This window comes from Myxine glutinosa, chromosome 14, assembly GCF_964187855.1.
Source record: "Myxine glutinosa chromosome 14, kmMyxGlut1.1, whole genome shotgun sequence".
NCBI lineage: Eukaryota > Metazoa > Chordata > Myxini > Myxiniformes > Myxinidae > Myxine > Myxine glutinosa.
Genome location: NC_136274.1, coordinates 70,286,556 through 70,312,244, shown reverse-complemented (window position 1 = coordinate 70,312,244; position 25,689 = coordinate 70,286,556). Strand labels below are relative to the sequence as shown.

The window sequence follows — 25,689 nt, the reverse complement described above, 5'->3', positions numbered from 1 at the left end:
TCTTATCTTCCCCCATCCAAAACCTTGATCTTTTCTACCCCCGTTAATTCACCCCAGATACACTTTTTCGAAATTCCAACTTCTTTCCTGGAAGTCCTTGCAGTGTCCATATGTTTTATACCTCTCCCACCTCCCCCCAAGCCCTCTCCCTCCCACGGTTCTCTCGATGTCCCTGCTCTCAAATGTTGTGTTTGTGTCCTTCCCCCTCTCTCCCCATCTTGTCTACCGCTCCCCTTATTTTGTGTTTTATGTGTCGGTTTGACTTTTTGTGTGATTAATGTTAGCTCTTTCACGAGCCTCGATCTTGTATATAAAAAGAAAAAATCACTAAATACAGCCTCAACATACGATCTTCACAATACATATTACTCGATCACTCTTGGGATGGAAAAAGGAAAATGAGGGGGGGGGGTTCGGGGGTTTGGGGGGGAAAGGTTTTGTGACTGAATGATTTAATGAATGACTACTTGTGCTCATTTTGAGAATAAAGAAGGAAACTAGGAAAGGTTTTGAGTTTGACGAACGACAGTTTAGGAAGCAGTGAATGAAGCAGGTCGACTGAACGTGTGGCCAACAAGGAATGAGATGGGACCATCAAATCATGAGGTATGGGGCATTTTTTTTTGTTTTGTAGAAGGAATTAGTTGGGAACGAGGAAGGAAATATAGCAAGGTGGGAAATGGGATAAAGATGATTGGATGGGTAGGTCCAACCAGAAAACTGCACCTTCAAACAAAACACCTTTGATTTTTGCCCCATATATAGTTAGCCAAGGTTAACCCTCAAATCTACATAATCACAAAACCAAGACTTCATCTGGATTTGCAAATACGTTAAAGAATGTGTTCAGTTTCGCCCCAAGTTTAACTAAGGTTGGTTTGAGATGGTTTGAGATGGGGACTTGTTGGGGACTTGTCAAGCACTGACACGTGGCACGCATTGGTTTGAGATGGGGACTTGTCAAGCACGTGAATATTTGCTTTGGCACACTGAGTCTTGGATGGTGTATTAGTCAGACTCGATCTTACTTTATTTTGGACACTTACAGAAGTATCAGATCTTGCATTATCAAAGGTAGGTGAAATGGTCCTTTTCTCTTGTTTCAACCTGGACTTGAAGACTCATCGCTGCACGTGTCGTGGCATTGTATGGGTAACGCGGGTCTTGCATACGACTGGTGGCCGTAGCAAAGTCTCGGCGACACGGTAAGGCCGGAATTTCGAACGTGGCCACCATCCCGGCACACAATGGCCTAGATCAGGAAAAGACACCGTGCGATATTTAAGGCCCACCAGCAAGTGCGGGCATATAGGATGCCCACCATGACGTCATTTCTAAAACTGGTGTGCTCGTCATTGCACTAATCCGACTCCATTAGGAATATGTGTGCACAACATTGGCAGAAAATTGTAACCTTGCCCCCCTCCCCTTTCCCCACCTTTTACAGTTTGGGCCCCAAAAATGAAGGTGATGGAATCTGCACGAGGCCCGTGCCTTTTTGACGGTTTATAAACAGAAATTCATTGTATAAACAAGCTGGTCTTTTGCACATGCTCCCAAAGAAAAAAAAACTTTTCTCGTTTAAAATGACACATGGCACATCAAATGTGGAAATGAACGTACATCATCCTTTTGAACATTTAGCATCTCACGACACAAAATTTAACACCTGCCTAGTGTCATTTCCAGGTGTGTGATGTTGCAAAACGAGGTTTTTGTTGGATGCTTACAATAAATTCCGATTTGTATAATGGCTTTGGTGCCAGAGCGGCTTCTCCATCAATCCTTCTGCAATCACCATCCCGTGTGTGTGTGTGTGTGTATTTTTGCCCCTATACCCATGGGCCAGGACCTCACATGGAAGTACAAAAGGACAATTATTCATTTGAAAGGTTAAAGTTGTCCATTGTATGATGGACAATAATTGATAATTTTACTTTTTCACCATCGGCCCACAGACTGATGAATGCCAATCATAATTTTTTGTTTAAGCCAGCTTGCACACAACATCTGCTTCTCAATGCATCATTTGTAGGACTGTGCAAGACTGGCGAGAGACAATCCAGTGCATAAATGGAGGCATTGCTCAGGCTTTGCCATGGGTACAATTTGCAGGAAGAAATACGTTAATCTTCCTCAGTGCTGAAGCCAATCTCAGCATCGAGCCAGACATCGTTGTTTTCAAAATCAAAGTCGGAAATAGAGGACGATCCTTCGTAGGCCCTCGAGCTGGCGGCTCTGCCCTCCGGGCTCTCCCGTACGCGTGCCAGGAGATCCTGTGGCATGGTCAGCACGGAGCATGCCATTCCTGACAGCTCGTCTTCAAGCTCTGGGCACAATTCCCAGGAATTGCATTTTACGCTGAACACGTGCACGTCCGCTGTGCGCCCGTGTACGTCGTGCGACCGTCCACCCACCACGTAGATCTCCACCTCTCCGTCTTCAGGTTTCGAGAGCACCGAGATGCCAGGCTCGCCGTGCCCGGTTGGCAATGGAGCGACGCTTGACCACGTGTCATTTGCTGGCTCGTACGTGTGTACCTGGAAAAGGCAACGTCCAAAGAAACGAGGGCTTTTTGATTGTTCCATCAAGGTTCATCGTCTATCGGCTTGTGTAACATTTTCCAGGTTTGTCATTTTTTGGGGGTAGATTCTTGGCACTCATGTCTAAACACATCGAGAAACTTCACCGATTTAGAAAAAAAGGGTGCCAGTTTTCCATTAACATTTAGGGCCTCCATTTTGAATTTCAAAATGGCCGCCACCGAAACTCAATTTATTAAAACATATTTGCCAATTAACTATACTATGCATTCAAATCTCATACAATATTTATTCCATTTTATCTAAACTCATATCGGGGTAAACAATTCATTGGAAACAAAAAGAGCACTAGAAATACTCTATATTAGCAAAAATCAGATGGCCGCCAAATTTCAGACTTTTTTTTACGTAAAATGCCATATCTTTTGAACCAATGGACATAGGAAGATGTTTTTGGTGTCTAACCATATGTTTTGGCATATGAGGATTCCAATAATAACATTTGATTCGAACACACTCCACCAATCCTCCAAAACATTTAATAGAAATAATGTAGAACATGTAATTCAATATAAATTTATTTGGGCGGTTATAGAACTTGAAGATGGATAATTTTTTAAAAGGTACAACATGTATGAATCAGGAAGTCCTAGTGTTGGCTTAGCGGTTAGGGTGCCGGCTTGGGATCCGAGGATCCTGGGTTCGAATCCCGGTCGATCACTGAATTAACACAAGGGGGTTGTCAGTTAAAGGCCAGGGGGTTGTTAAACTCAGCCTGTCATCCTTCCGAGGTCGGCAAATTGAGTACCAGCTTGCTGGGATGAATGATCACGGTGTGTACCCCGGTTTAGAATAGGTACACCGTATCCCTGCGCATCGTAAGAGGCGACCAAGGGTTGGCGCCAGGAAGGGCATCCGGCCATAAAATCATTGCCTGAAACAGGGAACCATGATTGTCATGGGGTCCGCAAGGCTAACCCCTGCTCTAGCGGGGAAAATGGCCTTAAAACGATCATTCATTCATTCATTCATTCATGTATGAATCAGGAGTGTCAACCTTACGGATTAAATGTTCCTATAAATGGCCCTAAATGTTAACGGAAAAACTGGCACCCATTTTTTTTCTTAATCAGTGATGTTTCTAGATGTGTTTAAACATGAATGCCAAGAATCTACCCAAAATTTTGCTTTTTTTTTACATAAGCCCACACACTATCAAAAGAAATTGGGTTTATAAGGTAAACAGCACAAAAAACACAAATCAAATTACCATCGGTTTGACTTATCATAAAATAAAATTGTTATGTGATTTGAAAGCAATTTAATTTTTGTCTAACTTTTCATTTCTAAACAATCTCAAAAGCGAGTCACAAATTAATATTCGTAGTTGATATGCTGTTCAATAGTGGAACGACCGACTACCTGAAGGACATCCCGTCGACTGCCGTGGCGCCTATTGCTCCCGCCCAGCAAGTAAAGGAGGTGGCCCGCGACCGCCATACCGTGCCAAGCACGCTCCACTGGGGCAGGGCTGCGCTGATGCCACTTGTTCGTCTCGGGTTCGTAGCACAGTAGCGATGGGAGGTACACGTCCTCGCGGGCACCACACGAGACAAAGATCTTATCTTCATAGGCCACCCCTGCATGTGCGTAGGACTCCACAGCAACAGATAGAAGACAAAAATTAAACAGTAGTCGAGGCTTAGTTCAGGCTCAAAACTTGTGCAGCATATAAACAGTAAGTCTCCTATTTGGAATGATTTTCAATTTCATTTAAACCGCCAGCCGGACAGACTATAAAAAAAAGATCATCTCTGTTCAAGTGTGATCGGGACAAATTCAGAGCGAAAGTCTAAACTGCAGGTTCGATTCATGTTCAAAATAAAACATTCGATTGGAATGAAGTTGTTCCTCGATCATAAACTGAAGTTTGCAGACAGACAGAGCGAACCGATTGCTTAACCCCGCGCGGGTGAGAGATATACGGTTCAAAAGGAAATGTTGAAACGAAGGCCAAAATAAAGTTTGGTTGCCTACAATCACCCCTGCGGGACATAATGGTGTAATGTAATTGGTTTTATTCCTCCGCCTACGAAGTCGCCGCGAGGCATTATGTTTACAGGTTGTCTGTCCGTCCGTCCGTCCGTCCGTGATAGGTTTTCGTTTCCGATTGAAAGAACCCTAACTTGAGAACGGCTGAAGGGATCTTAGTCAAATTTGGCGCAGGTATGTATCATGAGGTAAAGATGAACTGATTAGATGTTGGGGTCATGAGGTCAAAGGGCAAAAGTCAGAGGTCATGTTAGGTAAAAGTACTGTTACAACGATAACTTGTTTTGTATAAAAAGTCAAGGCTCGTGGAAGAACGAGAACTGAATAGATCAGGAAGCAACAGAGCAAATAGAACAGCAGAAAAAGAAGGGAAACACCAACAGCAGTATTAAAGGTTAAAATAGAGGGAGATATATATATATATAATAACCACCTTTAGAGGCCATTTTTCCCTGCAAGCGGGGGTTGGCCTTTTTTCGGGAACCGTGGTTGTTGTTGTTTTTCGGTCCCCTTTTTGAAGCAATGTTTTACGGCCGGATGCCCTTCCTGACGCCAACCCTTTTTGCCGCCTTTAACGACAAACAGGGAATTACCAGTGAACTGGTACTCAATTTGCCGACCTCGGAAGGATGACAGGCTGAGTCAACCCCCCTGGCGTTAATTCAACGATCGACCGGGATTCGAACCCAGGATCCTAGGATCCTAAGCTGGCACCCTAGCCGCTAGCCCAACACCAGGGTTATTTCTGGAGACTTGGACAAAAAAAGAAGTTTGGAGGAAAGAGGGGCAGGGAGGATTCATGGGGTGGATAAGATGGATGCAAAAGCAACTGGAACGGCACTCGGTGGAACGCATACCTCCGCCACGCTGAACAGTTTCTGTTTTGTATCCCACCGATCGGCCATATCTGGATTCTGACCTGATCAAAAATCGGAATCGGCTGGTTCTTGGTGCCTAACCAACTCATCCAAAGTTTTGTCTTATGTTGTCCACAACTTTTTGAAATAGCATGTTATTTATCGTTTTTCGCCCTGTCACTTAATGGTGGAGAATCACTTTAAAAAATTTTTTAATCCTCTGATCCAGATTTGAATCTTCACCAAAATTGAATCAGTTGTCACACAAAACTGTCTACTAAGTTTCGTCCGAATCCGTCCACAACCTTGAGATTTCGTACAAATATCGGTTTCTTCCCCATCTCTCCATGGTGAAGAATCGCTTTAAAAAGCCTCTGATCCGGATCCGAATCCATCAAAACCTAATCATTTCGTCCTTGTCACATACTCAACCTCTCCACCAAATTTTGGCCGAATCCATCCACAACGTCTTGAGACATCCTGTTCACAGCCAGCCAAACAAACATACAGGGATGAAAACATAACCTCCAGCAACCTTAGGTGGTGGAGGTAACTATCAGGAAGTAAAAAGTGGAAATTTGGAAGGAGGTGGGCTTAGGTGTGGGGCGGTTAATGGGGGTAGAAAATATGGTTTAGAATGGGGGATGGTCCTGAACATCTGAGACTGCGGTGAACAGCTGTCTTGAAGAGCTGGAGTGAAGAATGAGATCGAAGAGAATGTGGAAGTTGATTCCACAGGTGGGAGAAAAAGAGGAGCAAATGAGTGGAGGTGAGCATGGATTCTACATTTTGGGAGTTTTACCAGAAGGGGGTTGATGTTGGACCACGTGCACCCTGCAGAAACTTGGGGGTGGGGGTTGGAGGGAGATACTTTACAGGGAGATGGTAGGGGGGTGCGGGGGGTAATTAACCAAAAGATGCTTAGAAATCAAAGTTTGTGGCTGTAGGGAATTTAATTTTGATAAGATGCATCTGAATACTTATTGACTCGACATTTCAGCTTTTAATTTTGACCAAAAATTCTAAAAAGGAAGTTCCACTTTGACATTATGGGTGTAGATCAGAATGACAAATTTGAAAAATAATCCATTTTAAATTCAGGCTGTAACACAACAAAATGTGAAAAAAACCTCAACGGGTGTGAATACTTTCTGAAGGCGCTGTAGCTCAGACAATTCAAATTGTGAACTTCAGACTTCCAAAGACATATTGGTCTCACCAGAAAAGCAACATGGTAGACGCATTATTTTCTTACACAATTGTGGGTGGAGTCAAGCCAGCTCTCCAGCCAATGGGTTTAAAGGCTTCATATGTACGCAGCTTCATTGTTTTTAATAAACAAGATACGTGAAAGAGATGGAGAAAAAAGAAGAAGAAGGAACCGCCTTTAGACGCCATTTTTTTCCCCCGCAGAGCAGGGGTTGGCCTTTTTTTGGGCACCTTGGTCCCCTTTTTGAAGCAATGTTTTATGGCCTGATGTCCTTCCTGCCGCCAACCCTGTTAGTCTCCTCTTGCGACACAGGGAATTACCAGTGAACTGGTACTCAATTAGCCGACCTCGGAAGGATGACGGGCTGAGTCAACCCCCCATGTGTTAATTCAGCGATCGACAGGGCGTCAAACCCAGGATCCTAGGATCCCAAGCCGGCACCCTCACCGCTAAGCCAACACCAGGCTTGTGGGGACAGACAAAAAAAAGAAAGAAAAAAGTGGAGAGATAAATAAATAAAACATGTTGAAGCCAGACCACAACCCCATATAATCATGATACAAGTTCAGAAGTGTGTTTGCTCGTTTAAATGTTTGACTTCTATGCACTCCTGAACCACTGGACAAAATGAGTTGAAAACTGGTGGTTGTCATCATGGGGTGCATGGCACAGATTTAGGGGGGGGGGGGCGAGGGGGGTGGAAATCATAGACCCTGCGGTTCAGGATAGAGAGAGGACCTCAATTTTCTCTACGCAATTGCGTATCTAATATCGCCTCCCCGGGTGAAGCCCGTATTGCAAATCGCAAAAGTGGGGGAAACAACCCATCAGGAAGAACGGTTTTTTGAAAGTACCTAAAGGAAGGTATGATTCGAACGATGCCAGTATGACGATGCCAGGACAGGAATGAAGTTTGCGTGAAATCATATTATGAATAAGGAATATCAAAAGCAGCTCAGAAATGAATAGTCACGAGTACATTGAAAGGACGACATCCTCACTTCTCGAGGGAGGGGTTGAACATATTCCCAACTGTTGGTCTCCAGGCTGTAGCGCTCCACCTCCCTCAGCTCCGTCACGTAATCGCGACCACCCACAACATACAGGAACGAACCAACGGCGCAGAGGCAATGGTCTGCATGCTCCTGCTGTAAGGGTGCGATGCTGCTCCACTTATTGTGGCGTGGGTCATATCTATGTTGGCAAACGATGCAAAACACACTGACTGCACTTATCTGACGCCAAGAGGTGCAGGAGACGAAAGTTGTATACACGCGTAATATCAGCAGAACGTTACCTCCAGCAGTCGGAGACGGCACGGAAGCCGTGTGTGTTGTTGTCGCCTCCAACGAGGAAGACAAAGTCATTGATGACGGCGATACCTTGGTTGGACAGGCGCGGAGTGCGGCCTGCAGGCTGAAAGGTCTGCCAGCGTTGGGTCTTTGGATTCAGGAATTTGGCTTCATCGTTCAGGTCGTTGTCTTCGGTCGAGTACATTCCCCCAAAGCCTACGACGCACCGGTATGTTGAGCGCAGCCGTGTCTGCCATGTCTGCAGCACAGGCTGAGGAGAAAAAGAAAATAAGGACAGAGACTCACCTGAGAATCTCATCAGCAGTACAGTTCTTCTTCTTTGGGAAAGTGCACCACAGGAACCGCCCCATGCACCACCATGCTGACCTGTAGCATCTCATTGGAGTGATAGGCGAGTGCGTCTGCCAAGATCTCCTTGAGTGGACAAGGGTTCAGACGGCTGTACAAGCTCTGCACCATGCGAGAACTCAGCAGGGCATAGCGTACACATTCGAGGAGCTTCGGAGGATTCGCCAACGCTCTCCTCCACATCAAATTCGTCTCGTCGTCTTCGTCAAAACAATCGTAATCTTCATCTTGTTTTAGCCCCCTTGTGCTGCCACCAGGTATGCCTGTGCTGTGATGATATAGAAGTGCTGCCTGAAATACCTCACGCTCTGACGATACCTGCGGAAGTGAAGTGCGGGAAGAAAGTTTTATATTTCATTCGACACAATAATAACTACAAATGGCATGACTCATTCAATCTATTTTTTTGTTTTGTGTACAAGATCGAGGCTCGTGTAAGAGCTAACATTAATCACAAAAAGACAAACTGACACATAAAACATAAGATGAAGGGAGCGGGAGACAAGATGGGGAGAGAGGGGGAAGCACACAAGTACAACATTTGAGAGTAGGGACATCAGGAGATCTGTGGGAGGGAGAGGGCTTTGGGGGAGGAGGCGTGTGAAGGCGAGGGGATGGGAGAGGTATAAAACATATGGAAACTGGGAGGACTTTCAGGAAAGAAGTCAGAATTTCAAAAAAGTGGATTTGGGGCGAATTAACGGGGGTAGAAAAGATCAAGGTTTTGGATGGGGGAAGATAAGAGATGGTGGTGAACAGCTGTTTTAAAGACCTGGAGGGAGGAGTGGAATTGAAGGGAGTGAGGGAGTTTGTTACAGAGGCGGGAGAAAAGAGGAATGAAAGAGTGAAGGTGAGAGTCTTGATTTTGGCAGTTTCACCAGAAGAGGGTTGCTGGCAGATCTTGTGCGACCTGTCGGAGTACTTGGGGGACAGAGCACAGACTATTGGTAGTTTTGTTGTTTTTAATGTTCATCAAGGTGCTTCTGACAGAATTCTGCTTATAATAGAGGTAAATATGTTACATATTTCTTTGAAAGCGCAAGATTGAATAACATTCCTTAAATAAATAAAATCTACAACTTAGAAATTTAAATTTTGCCCATTAAAAGAAACATTTTTAAGTGTGTGGGGCATAGGCTAGTTACAATCAGCAAGGCCTTAGTTAGCAAGGACCATGTGCTCGCATACGATTGATAATTTCACCTGTACCAAGGACTTTGTGTCGGGGTTAAGTCACCCGGTTTTAGTACACCATTGTGAGGCAGTAATCCACATCAGTGTTGTGTGCAGTAGATAGGTCAACTCGGTTAATGGCGGTGTTTGATCGGTTCTTCCTGTCAAACCAGCGAGCCGAAGGCAAAGTAAAGTGAGGAGACCCCCGAAAGGGTCATTGACATGAGGTTGCCTCGGCATGCGGCACGATAAAGTTCGCTCCGTTCTCTCCCCTACCTCCAGCATCTGCGCGGTCTTGAGGGCGTGACGTCAGCGCCAGTGCCGTCAATGTCGTCACCTGGGGTGGGGCCGCTCTCTCACTGTGGCAACATCGCGGCTCACTATTGGCCAAATCCACTAGCAAGGAGAAGAGCCGCCATTTTTTTGTTATACGTGGGCCCAGGCTCGTAATAGAGCTGACACACACGCACACACACAACACAGCCACTGAGCTTGGAGGAAGTGACGTCACCCACATGTCACTTCCCAATATACTCTGGGTATATCAGCGACGTCATCACAATGGCGCCGTTTTTCGCAATGTACTCAGCGGGGCATTTCCTCAAGAGGAATTTCCAACTCCCAATGGATGCCGACTGATTGTTGACCTGCTCTGCTCTCTGTGATGCACCTTCGGGGACATTTTGGACCGTTCCTCCACAGATAAATCCTTGCCTAGTTTATTTGAATCTGTGTGTGACTGTGGGCCTGAGGAGAGTTTTAATTTCATTATACTGTCGGTGCCTATTTATTAACTGCCCTCCTTTATCGTCTGTATCTCGTCCCACCAAATCTGTCCATTTTTGCATCTTGCGCCTCAGTCTTTATTTAAAAAAATACCTATTCCAAAAGACGGTGTGTGCCTGCTCTAAAATTCGCCTCCCGCACGCCGCTCATTTCGGTATTTTGGGCATTCCTGAGGGAAACCGTAAATCAAGTTAAAATCCTGACAGGATCGCAAGCCGCCGCCCGGGCGTTCACCCCAAAAGTGGCATTAAGCCGGCTACGGGCATGCATGCGACAATGTAATGGAAATTACATTTGCCACAGGATCAAAACACATGCAGGTGGTTTATTATTTAAAAAAATAAATCTAAATGTAACTTGGAAAGACATGATTGCGACATGGTAAAGTACAAGGAAGCGTAAAGAGTTTAACAATTTCTGGTAGAAAGCCATACCTGGAGCTTATCACTGTTTAACAAAAATCGAACTTTCTCCATGGGAAGATGACGGTACGCGTCCGTCCGGCTGAATGATGAAAAGTTTTCCAAGAGATACGTGTCCAACTGTTTGGCCAGCTGCCTCAAGCCATAAACGTCGGCTAACTGGTACAGCTCCGGGATGTTTTCAGCCTCCACCCAGGACATCAGGAAGTCACAGCAGAACTCGATTACTGGAGAAAGCTGGCATTAAGGGTGGAGATACAGAGTGCGGTCGGGGGTTATAAAGTGGTGTTTCACCGCACACAGGATGGCCAACTCAAAACATTTTACCCTTCGCTACCATATTATGATTCAACGAAGAGAGTGGAGTTCTCGCTACGCAGCACAGCACAGTACACGTTCTTTACACAGCACAGTACATATACATGTTATGCAGGCGATATTTTGTCATGCTTGATTGTGCAAATTCATTTGAATTAAATGAACTAGCAACGGTACCTGCCCTACAGGCGGGGCTACAATTGGGAGGCTCAAATGAAAAGGCAAAATATCAGAAATTGAAGGCTTTTTTTTTATTTGAAACGATTTATATAAACATCCGTTAAATCATATCACACGCAAATCATAAAAATCTAAACAGTATTTGTAGAATTTCAATAAAAGCCACATCACTGTTCATATCGGTAAATATTATTCCATCGTGTTTGGAAAAACTGGAAAATTGGAAAAAAATTGGAAAAACAATATAGCCCATTTTACTCCTGGGGGGTCCCAGGAATACCCACCCAAAATTTCGTTGCGATCGGTTCAGCCGTTTTTGCGGTACCTGGGAACAGACGGACGGATATTTGGTGAATTATAGTAAGATAGTGCGGTGAAAGGAAAAAGGCTCTTCGGTGTGGTCATGTATTTATTTATAACAAGAAGGCAAAAAATTATAATAAATAAATAAACTTTCCGTTGAAGCAGCAGTGGTAGTCGACTCAGGCGAAGAGATGTACAAGAATTTCACCTTTATGGGTACATACTGTAATATGAAGACTCCTCCCATTAGTTGTTTCTTATAGGCCGACTCCCTGTTGACAATCCTCCATTTGACTCCACCAGGCAGTTGAAAATTTTGCCTGTTTGTCGGATATAAATACGTCACAGCACCTGAGATTGAGCATTTTTTCCTTTCATGGCTTTATCTCTTTCGATCTCTATCTGGTGTGTTACTATCTGGCCCATGTGAGGTGCGACCGTGGCCTTATATGGCCAGCGCTCCGACTCCATGCTGGGCGGGTCTTGCGCATGCGCTATGCATGTCCCGGCTGTGTGAGGTAGCACACAAGGCACGGCCATGATTGCAAAACTCATGTTCGAGGCTCCGTAGTAACACGTGGAACAGCAGTTAGTGGAATGCGATTAATGTATGAAAGTACAATGGGGGGAAGGGGAAAAGGGGGGGGGGGGGGGTTTAAAGATTAAACAAGGATGGAAGATAAGAGAAAGATGAGGATAAATGGTGACAGGGAATCTAACGATAAATGCGGTTCTGGTCGATGCTAATTGGGGTTTGCAAACACTTATGCTGACACTCCCGAGGATATAACTACTGATTAATTATCCCCTCCTGAACTGCAGTGTCGTGAGGGTATGTCCATTATGTTTGATCTGAGAATGAACGATGTGTATCGAGTAGATCTGCATTCCACCTAGTACACGTATGTACACATGCACTCATTGACATACACAAACACATCGTAATAACCTCTCCTGTTCCGTTGGGAACCGGCAAGGCTAAAGATAAAGGTGTTGTGACACAACGACCAAAGCAACAAAACGTCAGAGTCAAATCATAGCCTTCTCTGCCATCTTGGAGGGAAAGATGAAAATGAATCTGCAATATGGGCGAAGCATTTTGATATTTGGCGAGTGACATTTCAAACGTATTCTCAGGTTTATAAGCAACTAGAACAATGCGTCTGTGTCGCCAATATGCCTCCGCAAAGTCCCACAATGGGTAGATGCAATCACTCTGCATATGTATGGGTAGGGGATCACGTTTGTGAAGTTTCGTGTTGATCGGATAAGGTTCGTTTTTCTATCCAAGATGGCTGCCAAACCACGTAACCTATGACATCATTTTCAAACTATATGCAACAGTGCTGTTAGATGATATTTGTAAAATTTTGCATCGATAGGGTGAGCGGTTTCAAAGATATAATTATTTAATATTTTCCTTCAATCCAATATGGCTGCCAAACCATGTGACCTATGATGTCATAAATTTAATATTTCAATACAAATGCGTCATCGATCATGTGCATGCAATTTCTGATTTTTAGGATAAGGAATTCGATTAAAACATTTTTGGCTGGTATACCACTTCACCTATGATGTCATCATTATCATGCTTTTGTTCCCCATTGGGAGTACTTGACAATGTGGCAAGTTTAAAAAAATTTCCATTCAGTGGTTTGCTAGAAAGATTTTTTTATCATTTGCTTTTAATCCAAGATGGCTGCCATACCACGTGACATATAACATCACAATTATCATAAAAGCATTCTGCATGGGTGTCACTCCTACCCTGAAAGTTTCGTCTCAATCGGACATATGGTTGCTGAGAAAAACGAGGTTTACCCCGTACAGACGGACGGATGGACAACCCGAAAACAATGTACTTTCACCAGGTATGTTTTTGGATGCTAGTGACACATCTGGAGAGAACTATGCGCAGGCCTGGTGCCAACATGGTTCACTCAAGAAATTACATGGATTATTTGTCAAATATCCATATTAAGGATATAACAGTAGGGAAGGATAAATTAATTTAAAATATGCTTATATTTTCTCTTGATTGGTCATATCATTGAATACCATTTGAATATCCAAAAATATTGTATGTCGTTCGTGTTAAAATTCCCAGGTGTAGCAAAACGAGATGTACTCGTATTTACTGGTACTGATAAGGCTGAACCATACAGATGTGTAACATCAGTCATCGTCACGTGAACCCCATCAGCATATTCTCCATCAAATACAATAGTTGATCGGCTGCGAACATCCCTGGTGTTGGGCTAGCGGCTAGGGTGCCGGTTTAGGATCCAAGGATCCTGGGTTCGAATCCCGGTCGATCGCTGAATTAACGCCAGGGGGGTTGACTCAGCCTGTCATCCTTCCGAGGTCGGCTAATTTGAGTACCAGTTCACTGGTAATTCCCTGTTTGTCGTTAAAGGCGGCAAAAAGGGTTGGCGTCAGGAAGGGCATCCGGCCGTAAAACATTGCTTCAAATAGGGGACCGAAAAACAACAACAACCACGGTTCCCGAAAAAGGCCAACCCCCGCATTGCGGGGAAAAATGGCCTCTAAAGGTGGTTTTTATCGGCTGCGAACAAACCTGGAGCAGCACGGATGCCATTAAAACATCCTGAACCTCTTCCACAGACAACTCCAGCTCGGCTGTGTAGATGAAGCGAATCAGTTTCTCCATCGCGCTGAAGCGCACTTCGTGAATAATGATCTCCTCCTGTCGGGCTTCCTTGAGCCCTCGAGCAAACATTCCCCTGTAGATGGTACAGAGTTGAACCATGTTGACATGCATTATTTTTTCTATTCTAGACTTTTCTCCTTACACTTCCAGCCATTCATTCATCCTGTGTTTATTAAGAAAATCTGCAAGGAAGAATGGGAGAAACTCCCCATATCCAGATGTGCAAAGCTGATACAGACATACCCAAGAAGACTCAAAGCTGTAATCTCTGCCAAAGGTGCTTCTACAAAGTATTGGCACAGGGGGGTTGAATGCTTCTTTTTTGTATAAAACAGTGTATTTGTATACAACAACCGTGCCATTTGTTGGATGACATTTGTAAAATTTTGCATCGATAGGGTAAGCTGTTTCAGAGATATAATCATTTTATATTTTCCTTGAATCCAATATGGCTTGTATGTGACCTCGATGTCATAGGTCACATAAATGTGACCTAGATGTGAATAATCCATGTGACCTAGATGTCATAAATTTAATATTTCAATACAAATGCGCCAGAGGTCATGTGCATGCAATTTCAGATTTTTAGGATAAGGAATTCAATTAAAACATTTATGGCTGGTATACCAATTCACCGATGATGTCATCATTATCATGCTTTTGTTCCCTATTGGTAGTACTTGACAATGTGTCAAGTTTACATTTTTTTCCATTCAGCGGTTTCCGAGAAATATTTTTTTAATTATTTGCCTTTAATCCAAGATGGCTGCCATTCCACCTGACCTATGACGTCACAATTATCATAAAACATTCTGCATGGGTGTCACTCCTACCCTGAAAGTTTCGTCTCAATCAGGCATGTGATTGCTGAGAAAAACAAGGTTCAGCACGTACGGATGGACGGACAACCTGAAAACATAATGCCTCCGGCCACCTTTGGGGACGGAGGCATAAAAAGCCATGTACCAAGTTTCAGCTGAATATGTTGAAGGGTATGGGAAAAAAAGTCTCGAAAACCACAGGTGGGACAGACTAAGAGGAAACCTATAGACCCTCCAGGTAGGGGACTAATAAACAAATAATTTCAATGGCAAAACAAAAAATGTACATGAAAATAGGACAGTTCAGTGCATCTCACTGCACACCATTCAGATGGGGACATGAAGCTCCTCGTCTTGTCTGCATTTAGGTTGTGAGCATTAAGGATCCCATTGGATCTTTAAAAAAAAAGACAAGGACGAGAACATCATCCAGGGATGATGCCAACTCATCAGGAAAGAGTTGGCATCATCTCTGGAACCTCACTCAGTCCGCTGCTGTGTTGTTTCCTTGAGCCTTTTCTATCGATATTATCATGGAATGTGCTCTGAGGGTTTTTCACAGGTTGTTCCACCTGCGCATATTTTCAGTCGCTCTACACGTTTGGCAGTTTTTTCCCATTCATACACTATTTGTCCCGACTATGAGGTATTCTTATAGTTTTTTTTCCCCGTACTGCATCACTCTGGAACAGTTTACCTGCATCTTGCTTTCCCCTCTACCCCAACCCACCTCAATTCAAGAGGAATGTCAATAGATTCCTCCTTTCTGTCTAATATCTATACTTTTCTTTCCTTTGCGTAGCCCCCCGCATCGACTGGCCTTGTAGGCTTTGTGGCGGCAAAATCCCATAAAATAAAATATAAAAAAAACACCTCGGTTGAGCCACAGCCTGACTTTCACCAGGTACTCTTAACACAGGACATAATTGTTGGCGAACAAACTGCAACATCACATGTTGTTTTGACAACAGAGCTATGCAACCTTTTGTAAACAAACAATAAAATGTTGCCTTATACAGGTATTTAAAATTACCATAAAGGCCAAGAAACACCATAGAAGGAATGTCAAAATGAAAAACATTAACGGAGGTAAATACCTTGAGACCTGGGAGGGCTCCGTTCCACCTCCTGAAACCCACCCACATGTGGAGATAGCAGCCAACAAGGAAGTTTATGAAGTTTATTACGGAAGTTTAGAAATCTTAAGGTGCACCGAGAAATAATAAGGAAAGTTGTTAGCATGTGGCAGTCGGGAATAATGGCCGTTTGGATTTTGCCAACACAGTCACAAAGGTCGGCCATGTGAGGGGCATGCAATTGTTACGGGGTCCTCCCCTTACCTCTGGTCTCGGTAGACCTCCGAACCCCGAGAGGGTCCCCGGCAGAAAGATGTGTTATCCTTGGTTGAAATCAAGCAAATAATGAAACCCTCAATGGAACCAGCAAATGAAACAGTCAAATCAATAATGCAACCACACCAGGTTATGAACAAACAATAATATATTAAAAATCACACAAGAAGAGCCATACAACAATGGGGGCAATCACCCCTATACTACTATCAAATCTTACGGTGGTAACCTTATCAAGCCCCTTAACCCCAAACTCACGGCACCTCCCCAATGTCTCTGCACCCCTCCAAGGTGAAATCCCAATGTCTCTGTGCGCTCCCACAATCGGGGAGTCAAGGTCCAATCAAAGTCAATTGAGGCGTAGGCGATCGAGACGACCCCGAGGTCACGTTGTTCAGCACCCAGCAATACAGCGGTGGAAAGGAACCTCACAAAGACGCGCTCCGACGTACACGTTTGCGGTTCAATCCACGAGCCTCCGTATGATTCTCAAGTGCCCTTTCTGGCACAGCCGTCCCCAGCAAACCACCAGGGAATAATGCCCAGCCGACATGACCAAACCCAGTTCACTGCAGGTTGCTCACGTGGCGAAGATGGCGGACGGCTTTCACTCGAACCCGGGCTTTGAGGCCAGGATCCTCCGAAACCTCAATGAGGATACCCGACGACACAGGCTCCACGCACTCCGGCGATATCTCTTATCGCCCGAACTTCCCTTCAAGGACGCAAAGTTCACTCGCACTGTACGTCGAACGCTCGGTCCGGAGCTTCAACAACCACGTCTCTTCACGGTCTCCTACCGCCTCTTCTTCCTCGCTCCACCTCTTCCGGTCACGATCCGGATTTCCGGCCACATTTTACCAGGAGCGCTTTTAAATCTTTTAACTATAATAACCCTTTCCCTTCAACCACAATCACCAGAATACTTCGAACCAACAACAATAATCATAACAACAATCATTATGGCCGAATCCGTAACACAATCGTCTTTGTGATGTCAATACGATAACGTCACGGCAAGGATGCCTCGTTTGTCCTTTACTCGGTAGGAATGTAAATGAGCTGCTCTGGAATGTTTGGGTGCCAATCTTTGAGAGTTTTGGCTCACCTCTGGCATGTAACCGTGTTCCAGGAACCGTGAAGGTTGGGGCGGCATCGATCGTAAAGACACGGAATACGTCTCAAGCAAATTATATACACTAGTGGGTCACCCGTGGTAGTCCCACGGGCATGGAGGTGTATCGTTGCGATCGGTGCAGCCGTTTTTGCGGTACCCGGGACAATAAGGTTAGGCGGGAGTCCAAACCTGAAAATGCTGGAGACCAAAGCTGAAATTGGAAAAACAATATAGCCTATTTTACTCCAGGGGGTCCCAGGAATACCCACCCAAAATGTCATTGTGATCGGTTCAGCCGTTTTTGTGGTACCTGGGAACGGACCATCGGACACAGACAGACAGACATACGGACGGACATTTGGTGAACTTTGGATTTGGATTTGACATTTAAAGTGAGGCAGGAAGTCAGTAATTCGATATAGCAGCAAAGTATGGCAAAGAACCAAATACCTGACGTCATGACATACCTGAAGTACTCACAGGCTGCCGCAAGTACCACGCGGTGCGCTTTGAGAGGTCGTCCTTCGACCCTCAGTGTTACATCGTACATACTAGAAGATGCTTGCAGCTCGGCCAGGCCCGCCAGTAATCCCGACGCATGTTCTATGCTGAGGAACAATTGCCGCGATTTGGGTAGACGCTGCGTAACCATTCGAGTTTGTGCATCGCTCGTTTCCTTGCTTTTCGCTGCAGCCGCCTTATCCATTAAGGTAGCAATCAGGGCCCTGCGCAGGAGAATAATGGTGAAGAGAGGTGTAGAATGGCATGTTGAAACAAAATGAGCTATCTAAGTAAATAAACACGTAAAAACGGTCCCTCGAGCGTCGAAAGCCACGGGTAGGTAAGTAAGCAAGTAATCGTGAACTTACTTAGCCATCTGCGGTCACTCCGCCAATGCTGCAAATCAGGCAAACGCAAGCGTCTCCCGTGTTCGAATGGTTCACAAAACCACACCTGCTGAAATCGAAGAGAGAGGGAGAGAGAGTGATTAATTCCTTCATTTTTGGATTCAATATGCACTTGGGCCTGTGCCAATCACGGACGGTCTCCAGTGCTGGGCTCCGTGGAAGCAGCAACAGGGAATGTGAGCGGTCAGAGGAGTACCTCCTTTTACTAGTCTTAGTCCAAACTCCAACTACACACTCCACACAATCGTCACATGACCATCTCAGTACAGGCCAGGTTGCAGTCTCATGACCATCTCACTGACCACATTAAAATAATACGAGTTCTCTTACAAGGTACTTCATTGCAGAGAGGAGGCCATTAGGCCCATCAAGCTTATGCAATGGCTGCCAACCTATGGTTGTTCACAATCATCTATCCTTTATAAATGGTGAGTGTCAAGCGAGGAAGCAGTATTTGTATTAAAGCATTTGCTACGACTCGGCCAGGGTTAGAACCACCTACCTCCAGGACTCAGAGCCAGGTGGGGCCAATGGCCCCAAGGACCATTACGTCACCAAGTCTGGTACCTGAATCCTCCACCATCAGAACCCGTAAGCAACACCGCAATCCACAACCATCTCACCCCATAAATTAATCAGGTAATAAGATGTAGATTGTATTTCTCCATATAAAGCTTGAACATGCTTTTATACCTGACCGACATGTTGATGAAGTGCAGTTTGAATGACAACTGGAGTTCTGGATAATATTGTTACGGTCCGCGGTTAAGGATGTTGGTTTGCCGAGCGGAGGCACCGCGACCTAACAGTTTCCCCGATTCACCCGATTCACCCAGACGTTGGCCGTATCACGCCACAGCTATTCAATATGGAAAAGACTAAGACGACACGGATGTGAAGAAGAAGCAGACAAAAAGAAAGGTTTGAAATACGATTACTATTTATTACTATTTACAGGCTCAAAGTAACCAAGGAGAAGGAAAGATAAAACAATAATATACAGAAGATTTTAGACACAGTGCAACCTAGCTTATACAAACTTAACTTATTCCCAGGGACAAGACAAAAGACAGACTACGAACACACTTACACGAATGGGGAACTTGTAGGCAGGAATGGCTGGAAGGAGAGGAAAGTCCAATGGGTCCGGCAGCACGATCGGCTCGTTGGGCAGCCGCCGTCCCTTCGCGGCCCTGCTCAAAACCGCCGTCCAGGCCCCAAACGGCTGTCGAGTGTTGTTGCTGCTGTGGACGCTGCTGCTGGCGACGCTGCTGCTGCTGCTGCTGCTGTGGACGCTGCTGCTGCTGCTGCTGCTGTGGACGCTGCTGCTGGCGAGCAAGGCGACGAATAGCAGGCTTTGTGCTTCCCTGGATGATCTCCTTTCTCTCTCTTGGACCTCACAACCCAGCTCTCTCTTTTGCACCTCACCATGCAGCTCAGCCTTGGACCTCACAACTCAGCTCTTGTCATAGCTCATCTCTTTTGCACCTCACCACGCAGCTCAGCCTTGGACCTCACAACTCAGCTCTTGTCATAGCTCATCTCTTTTGCACCTCACCACGCAGCTCAGCCTTGGACCTCACAACTCAGCTCTTGTCATAGCTCATCTCCTTGGGGAACGTCCCGCGGCGGGTTATATAGGCCCCGCCCCTCAACCTTCGCGAACCTCCTTGATGTTTCTCTCCACACCCTCTCCAAGTCCAACCCCTTGTTCGTGGTTGGTTGAGTGGGGCTGACTCACTCCTCCCCTCTATGACGAGGTGGGGACCCGCCTTTCTTCCCCAACCCTGCCTCGTGGTCAATGGCGGCAATTGTTGGTTGGCAATGCGAATGGCAATTGACGAAAGGGGAAATGGAGGTTTTTGGGAATGGGAATGAAGGGAATCTATCTTTTTCACTTGGTGCAATGGAGTGTCATTTAATGGAAGACAAGGCCTTACCCTAAAACACATAATAAAGATATAAACTACTGAACAAGGGTTTTATCGTGTCCTTCAATGTGTGCTTTATGGAATTAACTACCGGTACGCCCTTTTAACCTTTACACAACACTGGAGGCAGGAGGGGCCAGAATCAAACAATTTACTATACAATAAAAAAACATAATCCTCATATCCGCAACACTGCACCCTCCTCCTCTTCGGCACGTCCCGGGCCTACAACTTTAATTTAGTGTGACACATAGGTGTAGTTCCCTCTACTTTTAACCTGACCCTGAGTGCGACAGTTTTAAAACATAAATAAATATGTCCCGCTGCTCCATTGCACCCTGCCTAACAGACTCACGCCCACAGTTAACCGAATTGCGGAATGGTCTTCAAACTACACACTGACGGTGGGGAGCATTATTTACAATGACTCTACTTTATTTACAAAACGTAACCCAGGACCTGTGATTGTTCTTTCTGGGGGGGGGAGACAGTCTACTCTGCATCGACGCACCATGAAAGCACCCAAAAACGCACCAATACACCCTCAAGCACCAATCGGTGCACAGTCATCACTGTTCAATAATTAAAATAACCACAACAACCCCTAACCCTGCAGGTGGTCTCTTGCTCTTCGGCTCCCTCTGCTGGCTATTATTATTTCTTCCAGATTTTGTCATTTTCTTTTGCTGGCGGCCTATTTGTATTAAAACTTGCACCCAACGTGTCCATTTTTATTTATTTATGGCCCACAGGGGCCGACTATGTATGGTTCACCTGTGGGGCATCGGTGCCCTGTGGCCAAGGTCCGCCAGCAAGATTTCGGGCCCTCATGGCCAGTTCCAGCAGAGGGGCCATGCCCCAACCCATGGGGTCCATAAGTGGTGCTCGGCCACAGACCTGTGGTCCATAATGTGGTGCATCGATGCAGACAGCGGGTTCTGGGAGTTCCGGGTGCACAATGGCGGACTCACGCACGCTCCCCTCGGCGCCCAGTGGCGCTCAGGTCCTCATGTGGGAGACAAAGGGGGGAAGACAGATGAGCGAGGGGTAAGGTCACAAGGGTACACATCAACAAAGGCAATGCAAGGCGAAGTGCGTACGGAGAGCGAAGTGAGAAAACCCGTCCCTACCGTACGTCACCCCCCCTGTCACCTACACTACCCTTGCCCTTACCCCATATTTACAAAATCTACACATTTACAAATTCGTCACTACTGTCACGTCTCCCCATATTTCCCTTATACCAAATTCGTCTCCACAATCCCTCTATCCAAAATTTGCCATCACCCAATTCATCATCAACCCTCATAAGGAGGAAGAGATGGAACATCAAGGCACAATGTCACACCCACGTCATGATGCGTCTCACAATCCAAACATTTGCATCAAAAATAATTAAACAACCTGGCATGGTATGGAGTACCTGTCACCTCAGGTGAGTGCATGTAGATGGTGCGAGGAGACTTCAATCCTAACTACTTTCTAAATGACATGAACACACTTTACACTACCCGGGGTCTTTCCCTGCCAATCCATTGGCCAACTTACACTATGGGTTCTAAAAACCAATTCCCATTGACCAAACTGTGGTGCTTCTCAATTTGGGGTCTCACTCCCCCGATTCATCTCCCGGTGCCCTTGCACAATTTCTGGGCTGTGACGTGTAGCTCTCCCAGCAGGTCTACCCACCTGCACACCTCCACCACTGTAGTTGCCACCCGAGCTTACCTGCTCCTTACCTAACCTATCTAACTGGGGAAGGCCCCTCCTGGCTCTGTCACCCCACTCGGTGCCCTCTGGCACTGGGCTACCCGGGTCCGTCCTCCGGATCCTCGGGCCCCATCCACAACAACGCTACCGGCTCCCAGAGCCCACCTGCGGCCTCACCTGGCCGACATCCTCACAGTGGTGGAGTGCCCAAACCAACTACACACACTAACAGGCTACACGCCCAGCCATTTCCACAACACTAATGCACCCATCCAAATACCATTCTCTCACCCGCACCACAGATGCCAATATCCAACCACAATTTACCTATACCCTCTACCTAACACTTACACTACCCTCCCCGGGTATTCGTGATGGGGGTCCATCCTTCCCCCATTCACACCTTCGCACCATCCACTCCACTCCATAGTTTCCACCATACTCACTCCACGACCATCCATTCCAATACTCCATATATTCCACACTCCATGTATTCCACACTCCATGTATTCCACACAACCATTCTCCATTCACCTGTTGTTGCACACCTGTGCAATCACACCTGGTGCCACCTGCACCCTCCTTCCTTCCTGGACCATTTGGTCAGCACAACTCATCACTATCACTATCACTCAAACACTGCTCCATACACCTGTCCAGTTGCACACCTGTGCAATCACACCTGTTCCTTACACACGGCATCATCTAACCTACCTGTTGCCCTGCTAACTTAGTGCTCCCCGTCTTCCCTTTAAACTAAGCACATACCACGTCATTATCATCCACTCTAATCTACCTGCGTCCCCACTACAGGTATCATTGTCACTAACTAATCTTAATGTTACCTAATGTCATCTTCTAGGGCCCTACACATTATCCAAACCCTCCCTCGGCGAGCTTACACTGCCATAAACCCCATAAGTCTAATGCTCCTTTGCCCCCGCTGTGAGGGATGGTGGATTGGCCATCCCATCACATGGGGCATCTCCCACTATAAATTTTGCTCGTCCAATTTCCACAAATCAAAAATTTTCCAATTACTGCCAATTCTACCCACTATTCTAAATTTCGTATCAAATCACTATCACTATTACCATCATCACAGTCCACTCACTAGTGCCTCTCGGTGCGCCAATTCACTTCCACAGCCCGGCTTCGTAAAGCCGAGCAATGAATGCGGGTTGCTTGGTGCCGGCGGCTGGATGCGTCCGGCACTCGGTGCAGGGAAGGACGCTTACCCGGGCCGAGATCCCACGCACCACCTCGGCACGGAGCCATCCAATGTCCCGATCTTGACCTGCCGGAACGCCTCAACAAAAAGGGGTCGCCATGACGACCCTTCCTATCGGGCTGCCCGTTCCGCCTAGCGGAGCACGGACGCGGCCGTTCCAAGCGCGGCCCAGCGTGGATCACGTACGGCGGTCCTTTCGAACCCGCCGTGGTTCGGATCCCCGCTGGTCCTCGCGGCACGCGAAACCCGGCACGCACCGAGGGCCCGATTCGGCTAAACGTCGCTCTAACCGCTAACCCGGTTACCGTCGATGCCTCACCTGCATGCTCACACGCATACGCTACCCCTTTCACCCTCACCGAGCTCGGTGCTCCAACGCCGCCCGTACACCCCGCATACTTCGTCATTGCATTCGTTCTTTCGCTCACAGACTTGGTCACACACCTGACCACCGAACACCTTGGCACACATTCGTCGTTCGCACACCTCACCAACACACCTCTTCGCGCCCCCTCCTTGGTCACCTCCTCTGTGACAATCACAGGTGTGCTCTCACTCGCACACCCAACCACGTGCCTCACTACCAACTCAAGTGTGCATTCCCACACACGCTCTACCATTCCAGGTGTGCATCCTTCCATTCCAGGTGTACATCCTCTCTCACCTGTCACAACCAACTCACGCTCCGTGTCACTCTCACTACTTTCACCACCACTCTTGACAGCGCACTCACCCTTACTCTCGACAGCGCACTCTTTCCTCATGCACCTGTCCGTTACACACCTTTCTCACGCACCCTCTTGCGCACACTCTCCCGTTACATCCTCTGTAACACTCACCACAGGCGTGCATTCTCCCTTACTCTTGACAGCGCACTCTTTCCCCATGCACCTGTCCGTTACACACCTTTCTCACGCATCCTCTTGCGCACACTCTCCCGTTACTTCCTCCGTAACACTCACCACAGGTGTACACTTTCTTGTTACATCCTCTGTAACACTCCTCACTACGCGCTTCCATGTGCTCCCTCGCACACGCGCTACGACCGACTCACTCTCGACAGCACACTCACTCCTCGGCGCGCACTTTTTCCTCACACACCCCAGAGTCGGACATTCTCGCACACCTCCTCCTTCGCACACCGTACCTGTCGCACACTTCACCAACGGCCTCTCACGAACACCCGGATCCAAATCAACCCCCAAGCCGACTGAAGCTCCCCTCACATCATATACATTTCCTCGTATATCGCCACTCACCTTGGCACCTCGTCGTCGCACCTCCTTCACCACCTGCAAACTCTTTATTTGGTTAGTGAGCACACCCTTATGAGTTCAGCACCGACCTTGTACATATTCCATCACCTCCTCCTGTATTTCTCTCTTAGTTTCTGTCCGTCTCTTCTTAATTTCACTCACCTCTTCTTCCACGTCCTCTAATTTTTGCTTCACCTCTTTTATTTCCCGGTGCGTCTCCTCAAGTTCGTCCTCCAAGGCTATTTTGACCGTCTCTATGTGCGTCCTCACCTCTCGGTCCTTCGTCTCCATTACTTCTGTCACCTCTTCCAACCTCGTTGTCAGTCCCTCACGTACCATCTGACATTGCCTCTGTGTCGCTATTAAGTCATTTTTAATGTCATTTTGTGTCGCTTTTAACCCTCCTAGTACCGCAGTGTTCCTTTGAACCTGCTCCACTAACTCCGTCTGTCCCACCGTCAGCTGTTCCACCTCCTCCGTCAGATCTTCTATTCCCCCCTGTAACCTAGCCGTTCCATTTCTCACCTCTTTCTCTATACGCTTTTCACCTCGCTTTACCTCCTCGCGTACCCCCGAGACCTCCTCACTTACACCTCGTCGTATCTCCTCTCTCATCTCCTCCCTCTCTTTTGTAGATGCCACCCTCATCTGTCCCAATTCATCCCTCTGAGCATCCAGTTTAGTTTCTACCCCGATTTTCACCTCCTCTATCTGGTTCCCCATCTGTTTAATTTCTCGGGCGGATTGCTCCCCTACTTCCCGCAATTTGTCGTCCATTGTGTTTTCTAACCCCCTTAACCCACTTTTCACCCCCTCTATCTGATTCTCCTGGGCAGCCATTCTATTTTCCACCCCCGTTAACCCATGTTTCACCCCTTCTATCCCATTGTCTAACCCCTCAAATTTCTTGTCTAACCCCTCAAATTTCTTGTCTAACCCCTTAAAATTATTGTCTAACCCCTCAAATTTCTTGTCTAACCCCTCTCTTAATTGCTCACTATCAGCCCTCGCTTCGTCCCTCATTCTGTTTTCCCTTTTTTCCATTTGGTTTCCCAATTGCTCACTATTCTTGTCCATAAGGGCCTTCATTTGTATCATAAAAAGGTTCAAATCCACCGGTGGCGCTGCTACGGTCGCGGGCGCGGTCGCCGTGGCCATGTGCGAGGCGCCATTTTGCGCGCCCG

General features: G+C 46.5%; 1 protein-coding gene across 12 annotated transcripts in view; it reads right to left on the bottom strand.

Moving 5' to 3' along the window:
• Positions 1 to 1,491: 1,491 nt before the first annotated feature.
• KLHL22 (kelch like family member 22) overlaps positions 1,492 to 25,689 on the bottom strand; it is a 38,072-nt gene continuing 13,874 nt past the window's right edge. For 5 of the 12 annotated variants that reach the window (XM_068136098.2, XM_078768492.1, XM_068136100.2 and 2 more), the window contains exons 2-10: positions 18,339 to 18,423; positions 17,937 to 18,194; positions 14,087 to 14,252; positions 10,717 to 10,941; positions 8,342 to 8,641; positions 7,960 to 8,225; positions 7,664 to 7,856; positions 3,966 to 4,199; positions 1,492 to 2,540 (exon numbers count right to left, since the gene is read on the bottom strand). In XM_068136098.2, coding sequence (XP_067992199.1) covers positions 2,127 to 2,540; positions 3,966 to 4,199; positions 7,664 to 7,856; positions 7,960 to 8,225; positions 8,342 to 8,641; positions 10,717 to 10,941; positions 14,087 to 14,252; positions 17,937 to 18,194; positions 18,339 to 18,346 — 2,064 coding nt within the window. In that variant the 5' untranslated portion in view covers positions 18,347 to 18,423 and the 3' untranslated portion in view covers positions 1,492 to 2,126. Of the gene's footprint in view, positions 2,541 to 3,965; positions 4,200 to 7,663; positions 7,857 to 7,959; positions 8,226 to 8,341; positions 8,642 to 10,716; positions 10,942 to 14,086; positions 14,253 to 17,936; positions 18,195 to 18,338; positions 18,427 to 25,689 lie in introns of all 12 variants that reach the window. The other 7 variants (XM_068136095.2, XM_078768493.1, XM_068136099.2 and 4 more) reach the window with 3 other exon arrangements.